This window comes from Poecilia mexicana, unplaced genomic scaffold (assembly GCF_051168715.1).
Source record: "Poecilia mexicana isolate PSO_F unplaced genomic scaffold, ASM5116871v1 scaffold_22, whole genome shotgun sequence".
NCBI classification, from domain to species: domain Eukaryota; kingdom Metazoa; phylum Chordata; class Actinopteri; order Cyprinodontiformes; family Poeciliidae; genus Poecilia; species Poecilia mexicana.
The window spans coordinates 14,444,997-14,466,152 of NW_028263391.1; the positions used below are offsets into that span (position 1 = coordinate 14,444,997).

Consider the following 21,156-nt stretch of genomic DNA (forward strand, 5'->3'; position numbering starts at 1 on the left):
AGTTCATGGAAAGATAGGTGGAGCTAAAAACAGAGCATTCTGTGAGAAAACCTAGATCCCTCTTAAATGTATAACTATAATTACAGTATAAAAGTATAAAAAAGTATAATTAAAGAATAACATATACATTATTTCAATTTTGAAGAGTTTACAAATTCAAATGTTCAAATTATTATTTTTTATATAATTTACATCTGAATGTAAAGCGTAATTCTCATTTTTATAGATAGAGTAAAACACAATTTTGTTTTATCCGTCCATGCTATGGTAACTGTTCAGCATACACAACATTTCCATGCACTATTCTCCAAAGTGATTAAAGGTTGATGATGGTCATTCAAACACAACTCTGGCAAAAAATCAAATAAATAAATAACGACCTCCTGTCAGATTCTACATCAAGTAGCTTTATTTTTGATATCATAAGAGTGTTTTAAAGGCAGCCAGAATGAACAATGTGGTAAGCGGTCCAGAGTTAGGTGAGTGGCCATACCAGAATATTCTGGCAAACAACAGTTTTGTAACTCTAAAGGTTGCCTCTGGTCTATTGTAAAAAAGATATATATATTGAAATAGAATATTGTGTTGTTGCATGCAGGAAACATAACATTTAGAGATTTCTGTTCCTTAAAAATAACAATGTGTGTGTTTTTTTTCCTTTCTGTTATTTATGGCAACTTTCTGATGTGTAAAGTGATGCTTATGACAAGACAAAAAACAAATGTGAAAAAGCTTCAACAGTGTATGATTCCCTGAAGTAGACTGAGCAAGTTTCACTATGAACTAAAAGGTTCTGACTAAAAGAGTTCACTGATGCTTTGTTGCTTTATCAACAACTTGTAAAAGAAAGTTGTTGATAAATGCAGGTTGAAAAAGCCGGTGGTGAAGCATTTGTCTATCAGCTGCCAAAAAAGGAACTGCTAGCTGACAGGAAATCCCTCTCTGGTCCTCTTGTCTCTGACGCAGCGCAGCATGTCTTCCACCAGCTCCTCGAGCCCGAAGGCTGGTGCCCAGCCCCAATCCCTCCTGGCGTTGGAGTCGTCAAATCTCACAGGCCAGCTGTCAGCTGCAAAAGTTACACAAAATGATTTCATCAGCAAGAATATGTTAGCAGTAGGAGTTCACTCTTTAACTTCACAGAGCTTGGGAGAAGGTGTAAATAAAATTAAGGGCTATCCAGGACTGAAAAACCTGTTGGTTCAGAAACCGTCACACTAGTTAACACATCACCTGGAATGCCATAAATAATTTAACCTTCTTGCTTTGTTTCTCTTATCTCATAGCAGATTGTGTATAATGGAGCTGTTGATGCCATTAACTTTGTGCACCTTCCAGCATTTGGCATTGTGGTTCTGTTGGAGTGTCCTTTGTATGTTTCCTCAGGATTAGGATCTGCTAATGCCTGGAAATGGCATTTGTTGTGACATGTGTTGTGATTCATTTAACATAACTTGTCAAAAATAAATTAAATCAACACATCGATGAGTTACACAAATTACTTTTTGTATGTAATATAAATACAGAACTGCTTTTCTATGTTACATTATGTTTGCATAGCAGTAAAAAGAAACCATACCAATTGTTTGGCGCACTGAGTCTGGATTGTAGGTGACTTTAAGGTGTGGGAGATGCTTGCGAATTTCTTGGGCCACCTCCTCTGGTGTGAAGCTCATGGCGGCTATGTTGTAAGTGCGCAGAGACAGCTGGCACTCTGGAGTTTGCATAAACTCTACCGTGGCGCGGTGGCAGTCAGAGATATGCATCATGGGAAGACGGGTGTCAGGTCGCAAGTAGCACTCATGGTGACCTGTGCTGAGAGCGTCGTGGAAGATCTGAACTGCGTAGTCTGTAATAACATAAGCCCAAAGGTTTTAGTCAACCACATCTAGCTTATCGCCATGGAACTGCGCTGAATACGACTTCTTGTGAGGTGAGTAATACCTGTTGTTCCTCCACCAGGAGGAGTGTTGACTGATATTACACCAGGGTAACGCAGGCAGCGAAAGTCCAAGCCATATTTATGATGGAGATACTAGAGAAAAATAATGTGTTAGTGGGTTTTTACCATTAGCGGGTTGTACAAATATTCAGACATCTGCGCCCTGAAATTAGAACGTTTCCACCTTTTGTTGCAATACAGCCAAAAACTCCAATCTCACTGGAATCTTAAGTGATAGATCAACAAAAAGTAGTGCATAAGAAAATTATATATACATTTGCAATGTAAAAAAAAATTGTAAACCATCCTGTTACCTAAAACATTTTGAAAAGTGCGGCATGCATTTGTATTCTGCCTTCTTGTATCAATACCTTGTAGAACCACTCCATTCTGCAATTGCAGTTGTAAATCTTTAGAGATTTCTGCCTACCAGTTTCATCTAGAAACTAAAATTTTTGCATAACACTTTCCATTTATAGATGATGGACTAAACAGAGCGCTATGAGATATCTGAAGCTTTAGATACTGTTTAATAATCTAACCTTGCTCACAACAACCTCATCCTCTCTTCTGTCAGCTGAGTTCGTTGATCTTCATGATACTGTTTGTTCACTAAGCCTTCACAAATGGTTATATCCATACTGATATTAAATTACATACCTTATTTAAGAGGTAACTAAAGGCAATTGGTTGCACACTCAATTTTATTTGGGGGTCTCAAAATAAAGTGGGCTGAATACAAATGCACAGCACCTGTTTAAAATTTTTATTCGCAAAAGTCTTTTACACTATTACATCATTTTCTTTCCATGTCATGGTGATGCATTTCTTTTTGTTGGTGTTTCACAGAAACAGCAACGTGACAAAATGTGAAAAAGTTGTATCAGCATAAATGCTTACGTAAGACTCTGTATTTCCTCACTATGAGGTTCAATCTATGCCTGTGTTTTTAAACCTTACCTCCCCCATCAGTTCGCCATGCACTTTAGAGACACCGTAGATGGTTCTAGGACGCTGTACACAAAGGTCAGGGGCGGGGTCACGGGGAGAAGAAGGACCGAATGCCCCAATGGTACTGGGGACGAAGAGGCGAAGGCAGTTCTCCAGGGCCAAATCCAGAACGTTGTGTAGACCTGGAAGGGGCAACAGAAACTCAGAGAGGGGTAGCTTAAAACCTGGACAGACGGAAAACCGCGAACATCAAAACCGACCTGTGATGTTAATCTTTCGTGCTAACGCTACGTTAGCCTCACCCACAGCACTAAGCAAAGCGCTGTAGTGAACCAGCCAAGTAATGCGGTTATTTATGATCAGTTCTCTGAGGTGCCTGTAGTCCAGCACATCGGCATACACAAATGGCCCTACAAAAATAATCAGAAAGTGGAAACTAAGAAACAAGTCAAGGATAAAAACACATCAGAAAAAGGGGAAAACTGAATTACTTTTTCCTTACCACTGGTGTAAACATGAGCCGGGGGCTTCTTGATGTCAGACAAGATCACACTCTCCGGCCCATACTGGTTCCTGGATATTAATACACTCCTTGTGAAATTTCAAACATTTTAATTTTGAGATACAAAAAGTTTGTGGAGAACTTACCTAAGCATTTGAGCAAGCCCCACTCCCAATTGCCCCAAACCACCTGCACAGAGATATTTGTATATTTTACCTCTTCAAGAAAACAATAACAAACATATAGAGACATTGGTACATCGATGATCAACTGGCTGTAAATGCATTTAGAAGACACACAAGAGCCGATGGCAAAAAAAAGGGTTTCGTTTGTCCCAAGGCTTTGTTACAGAACAAAAAGTCACCCAAGCCTATTATTCTCCTCCCTTTCATCTCACAAACACTGTCTGTTTCCACTCTTTTGTGATGAGTCAAAACAGGGTCCTGCTGCAAGCGCAGAATGAAAACAAAGTCCACATGTCTCTCGTGTTCTGCTTTTGACAACAATCCCTCAACAACACCAGCCCTTCATCCTTAAACCACCACAATTCTTCACGTGACTGCTCGAATTTGCTTAGAAAAGATCCGGGGAATTCTTCCTTTTACTTCGCTCGCTAGCTGCTCATCAGCACAGCTCTCTGGTCTCACTGTAACAACTCATGTCCAACGACAGAAGACAGTGGAATGGTGTGCAAAACATATTTAAATTCAGAGATGTTCAATGTCCACCAGATATAAGTAATTGTGAGCAAATAAAGGCTGGAAATCGTCTTCACCTGTGATGAGCACACGCGGGTTTTCCTGAGGTGCATCAGCATTGCAGGACTCCTGACTGTTCCACCTAGTCATCTTTCTGGGCAGAGAGCTGAAGCTGCGACTGGGGCCACTCTGCGCCCTGCTGAGGCAGCCTCGGCACAGGAGGCCCAGCAACCCAGTGGTGGGCATACACACCTGAAGGCCAGGCTGCATGTTCAGTACCAGTCCTTAGGAAAGTTAAAATACCAAATTCATTACTGTGATGATCATAGTTAAGTTACTTACACATCAGAAACAGAAGACAGAAATTACCTTTATGCAGATAAACTCAGAAATCCCCGACAGGTGACTTTTGGTTTCAAAATCAGCTGATGCAACTCGGTAAATCCACAACAGCTCCTCACGACAAAACTAGAAATCGAAAGATTGCAAGACTGCATTTGTGTGTTCTAGAATATCGGTTTTAAATCTCCTAGTAACCACTGGCTAAGCGTGCAGGTGAGGGGAGACATGCTGGGCGATGTGGTTCTGGTCCACCTTTGTGTAATCACAGCGGCCTGTGCCTCCCGACTGCACAGGACTACAGTCTCCAGCCTGCAAAGCTCCGTGTGGACAAACATGCTGACTTGCTGCGCACAGGGATTTGCATTGTGAAGACTGTTTAGCTGAGCTTAACAGGACTGCGAGGTGTGTCTCTCATATATCCTTCTACTATATAATGTGTGTGGTTATATATCCTTTTTATGAATGAACTGTGATAACCTCACTTACGTTTCTCTCCCTATTTTTTTTATTTGTCTTTTGGGATAATAAAAGTGGAATACATGTATTGTTATTTGTTATGCATGTTTCCAACTGGCTCTTCATGTCCACCTACGTTCATAACATGAATTTAGAAAACTGTTATTAAGGCGTAGAAGAACTCTAAAATAATACAAATCACCACATTTCTTACATTCCACTGTTGTTACTTTTAATTCAGCTTTAATTCACTTCTAGGTTGTTATTTTACAGTCTGACATGTGGCATTAATTTCAATGTTACTGAGCATTTAGGTCATATAAATAAAACATATATATATATATATATATATATATATATATATATATATATATATATATATATATATATATAACATGTTTAGTACCATGATTAAGTTGGCACTAAACATGTTCTGCTAATTGTTGCAGAACACTGCTAATGTCTATTCAAGACCATTATTGTCACAACAATTGCTAAAGTCTTACGTGCAATATTGCCAGCAATGGATAACATGCACTTTAACATGAAGATGATTAATTAAAATCAATCCCAACATAGGGTCAAAACCTAACAATTAATATTTACTCCTTTGTTGTTAATTTGTGTTACATATATGTTTAGTCATAAACCCACACAGGCTCACCAGTCGATGCCAGAGTATGGAACAGCATGCTAGAGTCCAATTAAATTGTTTATATGCAAATTTACCATCACCCCCACATATACACATGGAAATAGCTGTTCACTCTGAGGACCACAAGGCATGAAGGAAATATTGTAATGTAATAACTATATTTTGTAGTAGTTAAGCTGGTCATGAGCTGCTATTAAAAGGAAAACACTCAAATCTCATGTCTTAAAATACTAAAAACCCATTACGTGAAGATTTGATGAAAGTTTAATAAATATATTTGCTCTTACATTGTACTAAGGCAGGTATTAATAATTACCAGACGCTTTAATCCAATACTGTCTCATAATAATCAGTATTAATGATCTGTAATTTTTTAAAATAAAATTCTAAGAAAAAAAAAATAAATACAAAAATGACGACAACACTCAATTCTTAGAAAAAAAGGATCAACATTTATGAAGGCGAAAAAAAGCCCAGTACATTTAAACATGGAAAACATTAAAATATGCCTCTGTGAAATAATTTTCTCTTTCAAATCCTAATTTCTTTGCAGGGGTGTCACCTCTGTGTCACCCTGTGCCACTCAATGACCATGCTCCTTATTTCCTCCTGAACTGCCTCAAGATGTCGCGCCTGCTGCGTCCACCTCAGGAAAAAGCCTGGGGGTCAAATCAAAGCATCACCATCATGTAATACGTACCAGAATCCGTAATACTAAAGTGGTATGATTAATCGGACTTCAGCTCACCTCTCCAGAGCTGCAGGGACTGTGGGTGAACTGAGGGCCAGATTGCCAGCTCGTTGGGTTCATACAGAGGGTTTGAGTAGTAATCCCGCTCAGGCGGCCTCAGCAGGGCCTGGAACAAACAGTGAGTCCTGTCCTTCACTTCTAGGGCACACCTGAAAGTGATTGTTAGTTTCAATGAGAAACACTGATGAGCTCTGCATTGCAACCTGTGTCGAGTGAAAAACCCGCCGGTGTCGAACTGACCTTTCCTGGTCATTGTTGCACAGAAACGTGCCGTAGTCTGAAGCGTAGACTTCATTTGCCAGTCTGAGGAGCAGCGCCTCAGAGAAACCCAGCGCCAGGGGGAACTGACGCCACAGCTGCCAAACGCAGTCCAGCAGCAGCAGGAAGATTGGAGACTCCTGCTGGAGGCGAGCGTGGGAGTAGGCTGAATGGGCACACCGCTGCTGGAACGGATGTCCTGCCTGTAGGATGGGCCACGCACTCAATTGAACAGGAAAACATGGTGTCTTGCAAAAACCAGAAATTTCTGCCTCGACGTAAGCTGTGCTACGTAGAGTTCACAGGTTTTTGAGAGAAAATGATTGAACAGACAGCGTCATGAAGTGTAAAGGAACAAAGCAGCTCGAGTCTGAAGCTGACGAAATGTTTCAGTTAGGGTTGGGTCATTAAACGGTGTTCTAAACGTCTCAAGGAGCACTGTTCATTCTATCATCTGCAAATGGAAAAAGCTTCACACAACTTGGCATCGGAAAGCCGTTTTAGACTAGGAAAGGAGATCATTAATCAGAGAAGCCACCAGAGGGCCATAGTAACTCTGGCATATTTACAGCTCAATGGAGAGAATCATTTGACAGGATAACTGTTAGTTTTACACTTCAGAAAACTGGCGTAACAGTGGAAGAGTGGCAAGAAGACAGTTATTGTTGAGAGAAAGCCATAAGAAGTTATAGGCCATATTAGTGAGTCGGCAAATATATCAAAGAAGGTGCTCTGATCAGACAGGACTACAATTTAACTTTAAGTACACCATGTAAAATACTGTATGCCAGAAAACAATATTCCAATATACCACAGCAATACATGGGGGTGGCAGCGTAATGCAGAGGGAATGCTTTTCTTCACCAGGTACAAGAATGTTTATCATGGTTTGAGTAGAAATAAAAACTTGCAGAGATCCCCCACCCCCACATGACTTGTAGGTGGAACTGCAATTAAACCACTTCTGCAAAGTTTTACATTGAGACAATAGGTTGGGGATGAAATGCAACAATTAAAAAAAAAAAAAAAACAAGAATAACTTTCTTCCCACTTCACAATTTTGTACTAGTTGGTAAAATCTCAACAATAGTAATGGGAGATGGTTTTTTTTGGTTGTAACTCAACAAAATGTGAAAAATCTCATAGAGTGTGAAAAGTTTTGCAAGGCGCTATCTTGTTTCCAATTTTAGTTGGGGGTTATTTTCGTGAACTATTATATTTTCACAAAAATGTGACCCACTAAAAACGCTTCACTTCACTGGAAAAATAAAAAATAAATAAGGAAACAATGCTCTGAACCCCATTTCTTCTCTCATACAGACTGTAGCCCCACCTGCAGCCACTCCCTGTCCAGGAGAGCCAGGAAACCCTCCAGCGTGCGGCAGGTCGGGTCCATGATGAGTTGGGCCAGAGTGCAGATGAGCAAAGTGCAGTCTGTACCTTCATAGCCGTGGACCAGCGCTGAATGACCGTCCCTGAACAAAAACAATACAGTCTATTAGGGCTGAAACGATTCCTCGAATGATTCGAGTACCTCGATTACTAAAATTCCTCGAGGAAAATTTACCTGCCTCGAAGCTTCGTTAATTTATGTTTTATTAGTTAGCGCACCGTGTTCCGGCGGGACTTCATTTGCGTTGCGCGGAGCTCTCACTTCCGCCTCTGAGTTGTTGACAAAAGCTAAGTCTCAGCGGCATAAAGTCCAATCTTCAAGATTGGCCCGTGGGGATTTTATTGATTGATGATAATGCCCGACTTTTTATCGTTTTTGGGGAACCAATAAGCATCCTTAAAATGACTGGGGGAATGCCTGGAGTACGGCAGCATTTCTCCTCCGGGGCTGCTGGTTGAAAGCGAACGGCGGGAAGAGCGCTGAGGTGAGCGGATAGCCTGAACAGGGCGGGCGGCTGAGTAGCTGATGCTTACCGTGTAAATGTAGCTTTACCGACGAACCGCACAATAAATTTCATATCCCGGTCTGAAGAAACGGGTGGCGGAGCGCATCGTACATGGCTGGTAGATGAGTTTCTGAGTGTGACCAGTGAAGGTGTCGTAAATATCCCGTATTGCTTCCCCCCGTGTTCGTCCCCCGGTCTAACGGTTCGTCAGTCCGCTGGTCTATTTCCTCCCCTCCACCCCATCTTACGTTCGTTCATTGGCCCTCTCCTCCCACTCCAGGCGGCATTTCCCGTATTTTCAAACCCAAAGCGTGACAGGTTAGGTGGCAAGGTGAGTTTAATTAATCTATTAAACTCACTGAAGATGAATACATAAACTAAAAGCTGGATTGTAGACATTTTTATAAGCATATTTGTGAGCCTGCCTCTTTGTTATTACATTCAATATAATTTCAGATTTTTCTATAACTTTTCTTCTGGTTAACTTAGAAAGTGAGCTATTATTGTTACAGGTTAGTTTTCGAAACTACAAAAAAGCAACTGTTAGGGATGCTCAAATATGAAAAATTGGACTGATATTGATATCTGATAGTAACACCGGTATTATGCCAGATTTACCAACATTTCATTTTAGAATTTTTTTTTATCCGATTACTCGATTAATCGTAAGAATAATCGATAGATTACTCGATTACTAAAATATTCGTTTACAACAGCCCTACAGTCTATTAAAAAGAGTCATATGCATTAATTCCTTAATGTAGCATGTTTTGGAAGTTTGGGTACAAGACACATATATTCTTTCTTCATTATATTTTTTTCCCCCCAAATCTTTGTGTGATTTGGCTCCTTTAGTGCTTTTATTTTTAATAATATCTGCTAATAGAAATTACAAATTTTATGTTTCTTTAGTACTTGAGCAATAAAAAAAAGATTTGAAGTTTCATCTTTTTATATTTATTCTGCTTTTTATCGTTGCCCAGTTGCCATGCTTGTTTACTCTACTAAATGCTTATTAAACTGAAGTTTATTAAGTTGTTATTATGCAAATTTATGTGCCCACCCGGTGTAATCTCGTCACGGAAATGTACTGTGGGTGTTGCTCTTACCTCTCCACACACTCTACCAGCAGGCCAGCTGCGGACAGAGCAGTCTGGACGTGAGACAGCCATTTTGAATTCTCCAGCTTACTGAGCCAGCGGTCCACGTTGTGGGACTCATCTCCGCAGGCTTCCACCAGTTTAATCAGGCTTTCCTGCAGAGCCTTACCCCTGAACACACAGAGGCAAAGAAGACTGAGAAGCTAGCTCTGGGAGAAATATCTGCAAAGTTACTAACATACTAACACACAAACCTTTCCATCTGTTTGTGAAGCCTCTTCCAGCGGCTGTAGCACGATTTGGACTCAAAGCCGCCGCCTGTCATCCGGGCCTGCTGAACCTGCTGACTTGAACGGGTGTCAATAATGAAACCTTTATCTGAGTCCTCAATCACAACCTGAAGGAGGAGTTCGTCTTCCTTGCAGCGTTTCTTGTTGGCACCCGTCAGCGGCTGGCTGCTGCGCATGATCACCTGAGTGAATACAGAACGCAGGTTAGAAATAAAACGGTGCTTGTACAGTGTTCATACTCCGTGAACCTTTCCACCTTTTGACAGGTTACAATCCCAAATTTTACTTTGTTTTATTGGGATTTTGTGTGATAGTTTTCATACTTGCTATTTCCAGATAAAAATCTGAAAAGTGGGACTTGGTTTTGTCTAACCCCCTCCGAGTTGGACACTGTGTCTACTAGACACAGTGTAATTGGAAAACCTTACATCAGGTCTTCCCTATCTCCTCTATAAAACACAATGACGTTCTTCTTGCCAATTTTCATAAAGAACATATTTATCTACTCACCTAACAGTTGTCTTTTAGTTTACTTGGATGGTCATGCCTTGGTATGTTAGTAAATTTTCCATACTATTTCCATTTTTTGGATCCTGATTTGAACAGTGATCCGTGAGAGGTTGAAACTTTAGGCTAATATTTCACAAACTAAAACCACATTTCTCCCTGTGATCTGTCTTTTGTGTTCCTTGGTTTTCATGATTTTGCTCTCTAACACCCCTCTCAGGCCTCTGCAGAACAGTTGGAATTATACTAAGATGAATCCGAACGTACACCGAGCATTTCTAATTGTTGTTATATAACAATATCTGTTTTTCTTTCCGCTCCACAACCGTGAATTACACTGTCTGTCACATGAAACCTTAATAAAATAAATTGAAGTTTGTCCTTTAAATGGAAGAAAATTGTAAGAAAGTTCAAGAGGGTCGGATAATCTCAAAAGCACGATCCCCTTTACCATGCCATTCTTTCGATGATAGTAGCACAGGACAGGGAAGCGGCCACCCTGCCTAAATTTGGCCACTTTCTTCAGCGTTTCATCATCGATGCTGTTTGGAACAATGACTACCGGAGGGTAGGAAGGGCACACAGAGTAGGTTTTGTTCACGCTGCTCAACCTCCATTTCTTATGCTGAAGATAAAGAAAGATGACATAGTATATGGTCAGAAAGTGCTGAATAAACCGTAAATCTGCTAGAATGCCTAGAAGGGCAGCTCAAGACCATCTTCAATTAAATTATGCTACAGGAAGTTTGAACAGAAAAAGACTGTTGCTCAATATAGTAAGTTATCAGGTCACATCTAACAACTCAATGACGGAAAAGCTTGACAAATTAATCTAGAGGCTATCTTGGAGAAAGTAGCACATTGAAAAACACTGCATTTCATTGAGAGGCCTTATAAAAAAACTTTAACAAAAGTCAGTCAGAATGTGGTTAAACAATATATATGGTCTTTAACATGCCCAAGATATATAGATAACAGTAAATTTGACTATTTGGAATGTGTTGCAGAAAGGCTTCAAACAATGAACAGAAAAAAAAACAAGAATAAAATGAAAACGAAATGCCTTGACATGCAAATTCCAGTAAGTTCCTCCCAGTAACCAGGCCACCCTGACACATACATTCCACCTACTTGAAGAATCCTGTGCTCATTAAACACTTCCAACAATTAAAATTATTACCCAACCCTTCGTCATGGCGACATGCTATTCCCAAAGAAAGACATGAACTCAAGCTGTGTGTTTGCACATTCTGACGTTAGGGGAAAACAAATGACAGCTAAGCAACAGGGATATCCTGAAAAGTGACCTTTACGTCCACCCTCCCTGGCATTTTCCTGTCATATGCCTGCTGGATCGTTGTTGAAAAAAACATGGTTACTTTTTACAGCTTTTGTGTCATGCTTTATTACTTAACTTTTGTTAGGCAAATATAAAGAGCTTTATAGTTTCTTACAAGTTCCTTAATTTGAGTGTAGTGTTTTTCAGGGGTCGAGAGACCCCACTGCTCCCGCAGGCTAAGGTCATTGGGCCTGTAAAAGAAAGGATACATCTCCGACACATTGTCCAGACAGGACAGGGTCTGCAGGAAAAAAAGAAAGATGGCTGCTAAATGTTGTAATCCAAGAATGTAACAATTCAGGGCAAAATATACTGATCCTTTGCTTTTGTTAAGGCATTACTGTAAAAATACCTCAATCGAGTGTGCAATGTTGAGGCACTGCTCCATGCCTGGGATGTCCAGCTGAAGCACGCGCAGATCTTTGCACTTGATGGTGATTGTCCCAGAGGATCCAGGCGTCCTGTGCATGTAAAAGTAAGTACACACATGTTACTTCTAAAAGCATTGGTGGATGCTTTTGCTTCCACGAATGCAAGGATTCCTTGCCCGACTTGCAGCAGAAGAGGAAACAACAATGGTTGTTCTGAAGGTGTGCTTCTCTTAGTCAGTGAACCATAATAGTTTCAAGTGGTTTCAGAAATACTTTCACAAGGCATTGAAACCAAGCTTCAGCAGGAGGCACAGGGGACAGTGAAGCATGTGGCCAGCAGCAAGTTGCATAGAGAGGCTGCAATTTTGTTAGGAAATTTCCTTTTTCAGCAGAGGCAGAACACAGCAGGCACATGGCAACACCAACAATTTCCAACCTGTCACTGTGGGCTGCTTTTGAGAGGAAGCCGGAATAGCCCAAAAGGTTTTCCACACTGGTTGGACAGATTTAAGGAAGCGAATTAGACATAGTGGGATCAAATGACAGAGTTATGTTTAGTTCATTTATCAGCTTGGCAGTGCAAAAGTCAGTAACTCTGAATGCCACTCCAAGTCGACGGCAAAGTGATCAGTTGGTATATTAGAGGGATTTAACAGTCTGATTCAAGTTGCAAGGAATGAAGAATAGATGAAACCAACATGCTCGTTTCAAGTCCTTATTCTAATAAGTCAAGTAGGTGATGAGAAATTGTGTCTTTAATCAGTAAAGTTTCGCTGGTCTGGACGCTTTCCTCAATCTCACCTTTTCTCAATGGCATCGATATTCCTGAGCAGAAGCAGAATCTGCCTGGAGCTTCCCTCCTCCCTGTCCGAGAATAGCAGGTGGTGACCGGTGATGCACAGGGTCCCTCTGCTCGGTGGGTGCAGCGGCTGACGGAGCACAACATCCTCCACGTTGGCCGTCTTGATGTGGTCAGAAAACTCCATCAGCCGACTCAGACTTCAGAAAAACCCTCAAAGAAACGAACTTTTCTTCTTTCTACCCCCCGCACTTCACTTCAAATCACCTACTCGCCTCTGTTTAAGAAAATGAAAGCAAGCTTCCTCTTCTGTACTCAGAGCCAGCTGGGCTGTCTTGCAGTTGCGCTGCTGGTTTGACGATAAGGCGTCTAAAAATAGAAGAAACTTCATATTTGCCTGAACATAGCTGAACCAAATGCGGGTTCACCTTTTACTGTAACTACTTGTTAAGCTGGTGTCTAGTGTGGAAATGGAAAATGAGTTACTTGAGGCAACAAAAGACGGAAGTGCGCGTTTCCTGAGACAAAAAAGCGACCCAGTATGATGTGACATTTAAGTTAAGTTCAGTTCAGTTTCGAACTGAGAGGCAGCTGAGGTGCGAATGCAATACATTAAACGGCCACCATGTGGCACCACAAGGCAACAAAAGTTAGCTGTAGGCCAGGGTTTTGCAACGTGAACCAGAGGCAATTTTGCCCTCAGTCAAACAAAACTTTAGAGCAAATGTTACACGGTCATAAAAAAAATAATAAGACAATTGTTAATACATATTGACAGTAGGAAATTTGTAAAGCACTTTTTTCTATTTTTAGTGTCTCCTCTAGAAACTATAAATAAACTAAAAATAGAGAAAAACATCAATCTTTTCATTCAAAATTAGGATGGATTCATTTTATTACATGGAATGTTATTTGTGGAAAACTATGAAATTCACCTCAGTTATTCCATGATAGAAAATCTGAATCACTGTTAAAAAAGTATTTATTAAATCTATTTAAAAAAATAGATAGTTCTTTGTCAGTTTTAGCCAAACATATTAGGAGCCATTGTGGCAGGTCCAAGGAGCCACTTATGTCTCTGGATCCACAGATTACAGATCTTTGCTTTTGGTCAAGAGTTTAAGACTTTTACAATGATTAGATTAGTTTAGAGGATTAGAGTGATTTTGCTCTAGCTTTTCTAAATACAGCTTGTCTGTACCTGCAAAAGCCACAAAACATCATTTTATTTTCCCTGGTTCCCTGGGACGTGCTTTCTTTTAAAGATTTCAGACATAATGTATGTCAATTGCTATATATTTCCCCCATTGTGAACACAATTGCCAATATTTTCATCTATCATAACAAATACAAGATATTTTTTTGAGTTTCAAAATGTTTGGTGTAGTGTTAAACAGAAGAACCCCAATAGTGTTTTTTTCACCTATTACATATGTGCAAATTAGACTCTTGAAGCATATGAATGGATGGACGGATTTCTATTTTTTGTGCAAAGTCAATTAAAATTGGTTTTTGTCTCATCCTACACATGCAAATAAGTTGATTTAAAGTAAGAAAATAACTTCCCCATATATGAAAAATAAATAAAGAATTATTGAAAGGATTTCAACACAAAGGAATGAAAACATATGTAAAATACAATGGTAAATGCAGAGGTTACGCGCATGACTCTATTTAGTTTTACAGACATAGGACAGATTTAGAAGTGGAAAATTTTAACTAATATCCCAAATACACAATCCAGCCTTATTTTATGCTATTTTGCAAAAAAACACCACTACACATGTGATGTATTTCATTACTATACAATAAGCTCTAAAATATGATAATAAAAAAAACACAAGACTGGTATTTTATTTCATCCTTTCATAAACAAATAAAACAACACATTTGTTGTTATAACAGATGCAGCTATATAAATGGCCTCCAGGTGTCTCACCATCTGAAGATGTGCCACACAATTTTTAGTCAACCAACTATATAAATCCTGAGAGTTTCACGTGCAAACACAAATATCTTAGCCCTAAATCCGTTTGGGAAGTCGAGATAAATAAAAAAAAAAAAAAATACAATTTTGATTAGCATTAGTAAGTTTTATTATATGAATAATAGGGTGGAATCTTGGCTGGTTGGAATAACTACTTATAACTTATTGTAAAACCTTTTCCCATGAAGATTAATTATTACAATGCGTTACATTATATTACAATGCTAATGATGCATGGGAATGTGGTTAGTCATCTGTTTGCCTCAGCTTTTTTTTTGTCTGCAAAGAAAATAAAAGGTAATGTTTTGTTTTGTTCATCATTTGCTGGGACCTTGATGTTAGAGGTTTCTGCTTGAGGTCGGGAGAGACTGGAATACTAGAGTAACTATTTCTTTCCTGATGCTACAGAAAGATCAGTTAGTCCATGCTAAGATCCATTTACCTTTTACCTTACAGATCATCACTGATTTAGATCTTCTGATATCTAAAGTGCTTGGTCTTCTCCTGGTGCTCTCTTAAAAACCCTTTTTTCTTTCATGCCATACAAGTCTTCATTGTGTTGGTGTATCCCATAAAATCTTATGTAAGATGTGAGGTTTGTGGTTATTACTTGACAATATTTGAAAAGTACATGCCATTTTACATTCATTGGCCTTTTATTGGACGCACCCTTTCAATTGGCTTGTTAACACAATGAGCCAGTCACATGACAGCAACTGAGTAGGTTCAGTCTTCTGGAGATAAGCTACTAAAGTTCAAACCAAAGACCAAGATGTGGAGGAGAGGGGAGTGACTCTGAATGTGACACAGTATTTGTGTTTCATAAATTGACAGTCTACTGAGATTTTCATCCATCTCTCAACTATCACTCTAGACTTGTCAGAAAAATAGGAAATGAACCCCCCTAATTGATATCTGTGGACAGGAAGAAGAGGGGGGCCTGCTTTGAGATGATGAAGAGGCAACAGCAGCTCAAATGAACACATGTTGTAACTAAGGTATGCAGAATATAATCTCGAAATGCCCAATTCTTTAAGTAGATGAACTACAGCACCTGAAAACCACATCGGGCGCAACGCCTGTTAGTTCAGAACAGGAAACTGAATTCACAGTTTCTACAAGCTCACTAAAATTAACAATTACAGAGTGCAAGATTTAAGCCTGACCCGATTCTGCATGAACAACGCATATGCATGGATCTGACAAACTGTTCGGACTATGTTATGGGTTATATTTTCTTGATGCACTTTGGGCCCTCAGTAAAATCTGAGGACCCAACGCATCAAAATACACAGAGACTACTCTACTTTTTTTTTTTTTTTTTTTTTTACATAGTTTTCGTGAGGAACTGTTACTTTTTACACTGACATTTGTGTAAGAATTGGGTTGTGTGTGTGTGTATATAAGATATCTTCGCTATCTTTTTATGCATAGCCTCAGGTAGTCTTGGTTTATCGAAATTAAATTTGTTTTGAAGTTTTACTTGAACTAAAACTCTCTGCTGAGGTCTTGAGGTCCGACTTCCCCTTTCATAAAACAGCTAATAAATTATCCACCCCTCCCGTCCTCTGCGGGATGGGCGGCCACTGTGTGACTTCTCCCTATAAAGGAGGTATGGACCTGTTGCGCTCTCCGCACCCTCCGGAGAGCCGTTGTCAAACCGAGTTCAGAAAGTTTCGCTTCCCCGTTGCATGAATGGATTTTAAAGAGCTTGGAGCTGATTGCTCGGAGGGAGACACGGAGGATCTGGACAGCGTCAAGGCGCTGACGGAGAAGCTGAAGCTGCAGACGCGCAGACCGTCCTATCTGGAGTGGCAGGAACGGCTGCAGAGTCGCCCTTGGACGGACAGGAGCCCCGCGGACTGTCCGGACTCCGCCGAAGGAGACGTTTCCATGCCCGCAATTTTGAGAAATGACAACTCAGAGCTTGTTGTGCGCAACATATGCGGCTTTGATACCATTGATGATGCGCTGGAGTTTCTGAGAAAAGAGCTGGTGAGTTGGGTTTATGTTTAACTAACTTATTGCAACTTGACATGAATGATTTCCAGCTAATTCTCAGCCCTCTAAAACCAAAATCTGATAAAGTCAGGAAAGAGGAGAGAAGCTTCCTGCTTCACTGTAAGGTAGATAATCATCTCCTCGGTGTCTGCATGAATACCTTTCTCATTTCAAGGATAATGAATGATGACATGCTTAAGTCTGTTTAAACAAACACCTGGTGAAACAATATGATGCCTGTTTTCTCACAGCCCTTACCTGGAACCATCCAAATGCAAATAATTTCAGTTTCGCACAAGTGAGCATATGAGTTTTAAATAAGTGATCAAATGTGGAATCTGCTCTCAGTTTTTTTTTTTTTTTAGCATTATCAAAGGGTACAACTATTTGCAACAATCTGCCAAATATACAAATATTTTTTAAGGCATTTATATTTCTATATGAGAAAAAATATTTCAGAATAAAACTAAGTTTATAACTACAGTGATTAGTTTTCACACCCTATCAGAGTTGTTGGTGGTTAATGAATACAAAAAAATACCCCCTTTTTTAATCAAGAACATTCTACCCTACACTCTGCTACAGAGATAAAACTAGTGATTTCTTACGTCTCACCCCAGTTTCCCACTTTTTTTTTCCTCACTGCCCAGAGGGAGATGCAAGTCCAGGACAACCGACTGGCCCGGCAGCTGATCCGCCTTCGTGGGGAGATCCACCGGCTGAAAGTGGAGCAGGTGTGCCACCGTCACAAGGAGATGCTGGATGATGCCACTTACGAGTTGGAGGAGTGCGAGGAGGAGTCGGACCTACTGTGTGACATCCCCATGAAGGCCGCCTTTGCTCTCTCCACGCCTCTGAAGCACCTAGGCCTCACCAAAATGAACATCAACTCCAGACGTTTCTCACTGTGTTGAAAAGGGTCAAATTTTGCCCACACAGAAACAGATGTTCCCGTATCTCTTCTCTGTGTTTGTACAAGGCACGTCACTAGAGTTACTTCCTTTCCAAGGGCGGACTGGTGAGTGGCAGGCAGCAATTGTTGCCAGCAGTGAAAATGAAAATGTCTGCCTTGATTGATTTGTGTCAGGGTATGACATGAATGAGGAAGTATTTATGTACTCACCTGCAGAAAGCATGCACACCTCGACTACTGCCAGAACTCCCTGCTGGTCCGCGTCTGATTCTGCTTTTTTATACCACAGACTTGTCACAGAAACAAAAAAAACTTTGAATGAATTCACTATATTGCCAAAAGCATTAAGACAAACCTCCAAGTCCTTGATTTCATTTGTTCCAAACACCTCCATGGCCACACCGAGGCAGCCGACTGCATGTGCAAATATTTCTAGAGCAGTCTCAGGATGTCCGTGAAGTCAAGTGTAGTACAGTGATAGAATCCTGCTTGTGCAAAAGTCAATTGTTTGGGGCATCAGAACGAAGTGGGAACAGTTTTGAGGAGACAACGTAAAATCATAAAATCAGACACATAGTGTGTACAAGTTGCCACCTATCTTGAAGTGTCAATCTCTATTTACCTCTGGGCTTTGTGTGCCCTTCAGAGTAGCTCAAGAACAGTGTTTAGATGCTTTCAAGGAATGGGTTTCCGTGGACCTCTGTCCAAGTATATAGTAAAACCTTCGGATGTAGTGGTGTAAAGCATGCAGCTGCTGGACTTGAAAATCTCTGCTTGACAGTGGCTAATTTGCTCTGTTGATCATATTTACATGCCTTCCAGCACATTGCTGGGCCCGGGTGTGAAGTCACCACCCAGAGTTGCCGCACTGTCCTCCAGAACCTCCGTAAATCTGAAGTTCAGATCTGCAACACACACATCCAAAAGGCCAGAGCAGAACAGACACCTCAAGAATCCCAGTCAGTTGAAAAGCTGTACATGAAGAGAGGATTCCTTAAACTTTGTGTTTCCTTTTAGGATGCCCTGCAGAATAAATAGGAAGGAACTGATGTGTGTGGGTCTTTATCCAAAGTAACCTAAGTGAAAATTGTTTGTTAAATCTGGACTTGATCCTAGGAGATGGTCTAAGTGGGGAAGATCTTGAAGGTTTCTTTGCCATTGGATGAATTTGGGTTTGCCAGTTGCTGAGAGAATGGTACTTGCTTGCTCTGTGCCATGCATAAATATTGGTGGTGGGGGTATGGTGTGTGGTTGTTCCTCAGGAATGGGGCTGAGGAACAACCACATTCAGTGAACCCCATTAGGTTCATTGAAGGTCCTCTCCGTCCTGCAGAATACAAGGACATTTGGATGCTTTCTCATTCCAGCTTCACTGCCCACCAGAGCAAAAATAAGATCCATGTACATTAGTGAGTTTGGTGTAGAGGTACTTGACTGTCCTGAAAAGAACCTTGACTTAAACCTGATAGAGCTCATTTGGAAATGAATTAGAGTGAAGACCGAGAAGCAGACCATTGGGAATGACCTCACAAGTGTTCTCTTGAAATAAAGGTCAAATATTTCCATAAACACACTCTTACACCTTGTGGAAATAGTTTCTAGAGGAGTTGAGGTCGTTAAATCTTACATGCGTGGGGGCACTATTTAAATCGATGTAAACGTCATGGTGAGCATCTGAATACTTTCGGCAACACATTGTATCATGTTATTTAACTGAAACGTGACCCACCAGAGACATTTTTTGTTTACTTTCTCAAAGACCCAGGGACCAATTATTGTGACAGAATCTTCAAACAGAAAGGTAAAATATAATTCGTGAAGCAAAAAAGGAATTTGGCCATCAAAGCGGTGAAAGTGAGATTGAAGACAAAAGGTCAAACTTTGTCTGAGCTGGTTGAGGGACGAGGCGCCAACAAGTTGGATCCTTTCAGGCTGTCACATGCTTTAATGAAATCAAAGAGCTCAGAGCCGGTGTGTATTTGTTGGGCCTGGTGGAATTCAGCGAGTTTCTATGCTAAACAACGTCCCCTCACACAGCAGCACTCTTTAAGCCTTCATCAGTTTCCACCAGAAAGCAGGAGGTCACCCCCATGATTTGTTTTACACCTCTCCCTCACGGACCAAAAATATCCCTTCAACCTCAGCACGGCTGTGACAAGAGCCAGGAGGCTGTTTTGTTTCCCAGTGACATGTTGAGATGCTGCAGAGCACTGACTGTATAAAGCTGACCAAGTGTTGCTTTTCCCCCCTTGAGCACACACTCCCACCCAAGATGAATGATTTGCTTTATACTTAAGTAACAAATGCGCGACTGATTACTTTTGCTCCTCGTATGTTGATGTATTTTAGTTAAAAGTATAACACTGAGTTCTATGCAGATTTTTGGTTGTTAAGTACTGATGTAAATGTATCTACTATGCATGTGAGTATAAAAGAAAATACCTCGGCTGGATTGCTTTCTTTCTTGCATAAAAGTGTTTAATAATAATAAGAGTAACTTAAATTCCTGGATGGATGGATGGATGGATGGATGGATGGATGGATGGATGGATGGATGGATGGATGGATGGATGGATGGATGGATGGATGGATGGATGGATGGATGGATGGATGGATGGGAATCTAACTGACATACAATGTTTTCCACACTCTCTATTATTTTTCCATGCTTATCCTGACCAGGAAAATGCTTATTATTCCAGACTTTCCCAGACTGTAATGAAATCCTGTAAGTGGTATTACATTCCCCCCACTAACATTCAAGTTCACAATAAAGTTTAAACCACCCATCATTTTCAATATTTTACTTGCACTAACCACATTTCCTGGGTTTCCAGGCTTTATTAATCTGTTATTGTTGTCTAGAAATAAGATAAACAAATCAGAGATGACCTTGCACAGCGTAAAACCTGAAAGTTATTTAAAGTAAAAATCACCACAGACCCCAACCCTATCATCTGGCCTAAAAACAGATTTTGCACACAAGTGTCCTGCTTCTTTCTTTCATGTGTTGTTGCTCATTTCCTGCAGGCTTGTGCTGAACCAGACACACTGTAAGATACAACTTGTAGAACATGAAACAAAATATTCCTTGGCAGATTGTTGTTACGGAGGAAAATGAGCAGACACAGTCTTCATACTGTGGAGTGCTGCAGGACACATGACCTCATGTGTGACTTGAAATCAGAACAACCAGACGTGAAGGTGAATATCAAATGAAAGAAGTTGGAGGGAAGCCTGAGTATCGCACCTTCAATAGCCTTTTTCTTTACCTTTGTGTTTCTTACGCCACTCAGGTTTGCCCTTCAGATATTCTCCCTTGACCTTTCTTCAGCATACCTAAAGCTAACACGTCCTTTAAAGCTGATATCATGGAGTAAATAAAGCATGCTCGGCTCT

General features: G+C 40.5%; 3 protein-coding genes across 4 annotated transcripts; 1 reads left to right on the top strand and 2 right to left on the bottom strand.

The window, feature by feature from the left end:
• Positions 1–386: 386 nt before the first annotated feature.
• On the bottom strand, positions 387–5,243 carry tdh2 (L-threonine dehydrogenase 2). The gene is made up of 8 exons (XM_088002541.1): positions 4,168–5,243; positions 3,539–3,581; positions 3,393–3,463; positions 3,151–3,300; positions 2,900–3,072; positions 1,942–2,032; positions 1,577–1,846; positions 387–1,066 (listed from the first exon to the last, which is right to left on the bottom strand). Exons 1-8 carry the CDS (start codon positions 4,358–4,360, stop codon positions 921–923), a joined length of 1,137 nt encoding a protein of 378 aa, XP_087858667.1. The 5' UTR covers positions 4,361–5,243; the 3' UTR covers positions 387–920.
• A 729-nt stretch (positions 5,244–5,972) lies between these two features.
• On the bottom strand, positions 5,973–13,422 carry LOC106918201 (myotubularin-related protein 9). Of its 2 annotated transcripts, XM_014987764.2 has the most exons (11): positions 12,859–13,422; positions 12,494–12,550; positions 12,039–12,147; positions 11,802–11,927; positions 10,799–10,972; positions 9,805–10,022; positions 9,560–9,721; positions 7,886–8,027; positions 6,535–6,755; positions 6,292–6,443; positions 5,973–6,202 (listed from the first exon to the last, which is right to left on the bottom strand). In XM_014987764.2, exons 1-11 carry the CDS (start codon positions 13,041–13,043, stop codon positions 6,102–6,104), a joined length of 1,647 nt encoding a protein of 548 aa, XP_014843250.2. In that variant the 5' UTR covers positions 13,044–13,422; the 3' UTR covers positions 5,973–6,101. The 2 variants fall into 2 exon arrangements, with proteins under 2 accessions (XP_014843250.2, XP_014833754.2); XM_014978268.2 differs by lacking the exon at positions 12,494–12,550 and having other exon boundaries at positions 12,859–13,421.
• Positions 13,423–16,417: 2,995 nt separating this feature from the next.
• Positions 16,418–20,205, top strand: fam167b (family with sequence similarity 167 member B). Its single transcript, XM_014979654.2, has 2 exons — positions 16,418–16,838; positions 17,495–20,205. The coding sequence occupies exons 1-2, from the start codon at positions 16,539–16,541 to the stop codon at positions 17,756–17,758; spliced, it is 564 nt and encodes a 187-aa protein (XP_014835140.2). The 5' UTR covers positions 16,418–16,538; the 3' UTR covers positions 17,759–20,205.
• The last annotated feature ends 951 nt before the right edge of the window (positions 20,206–21,156 follow it).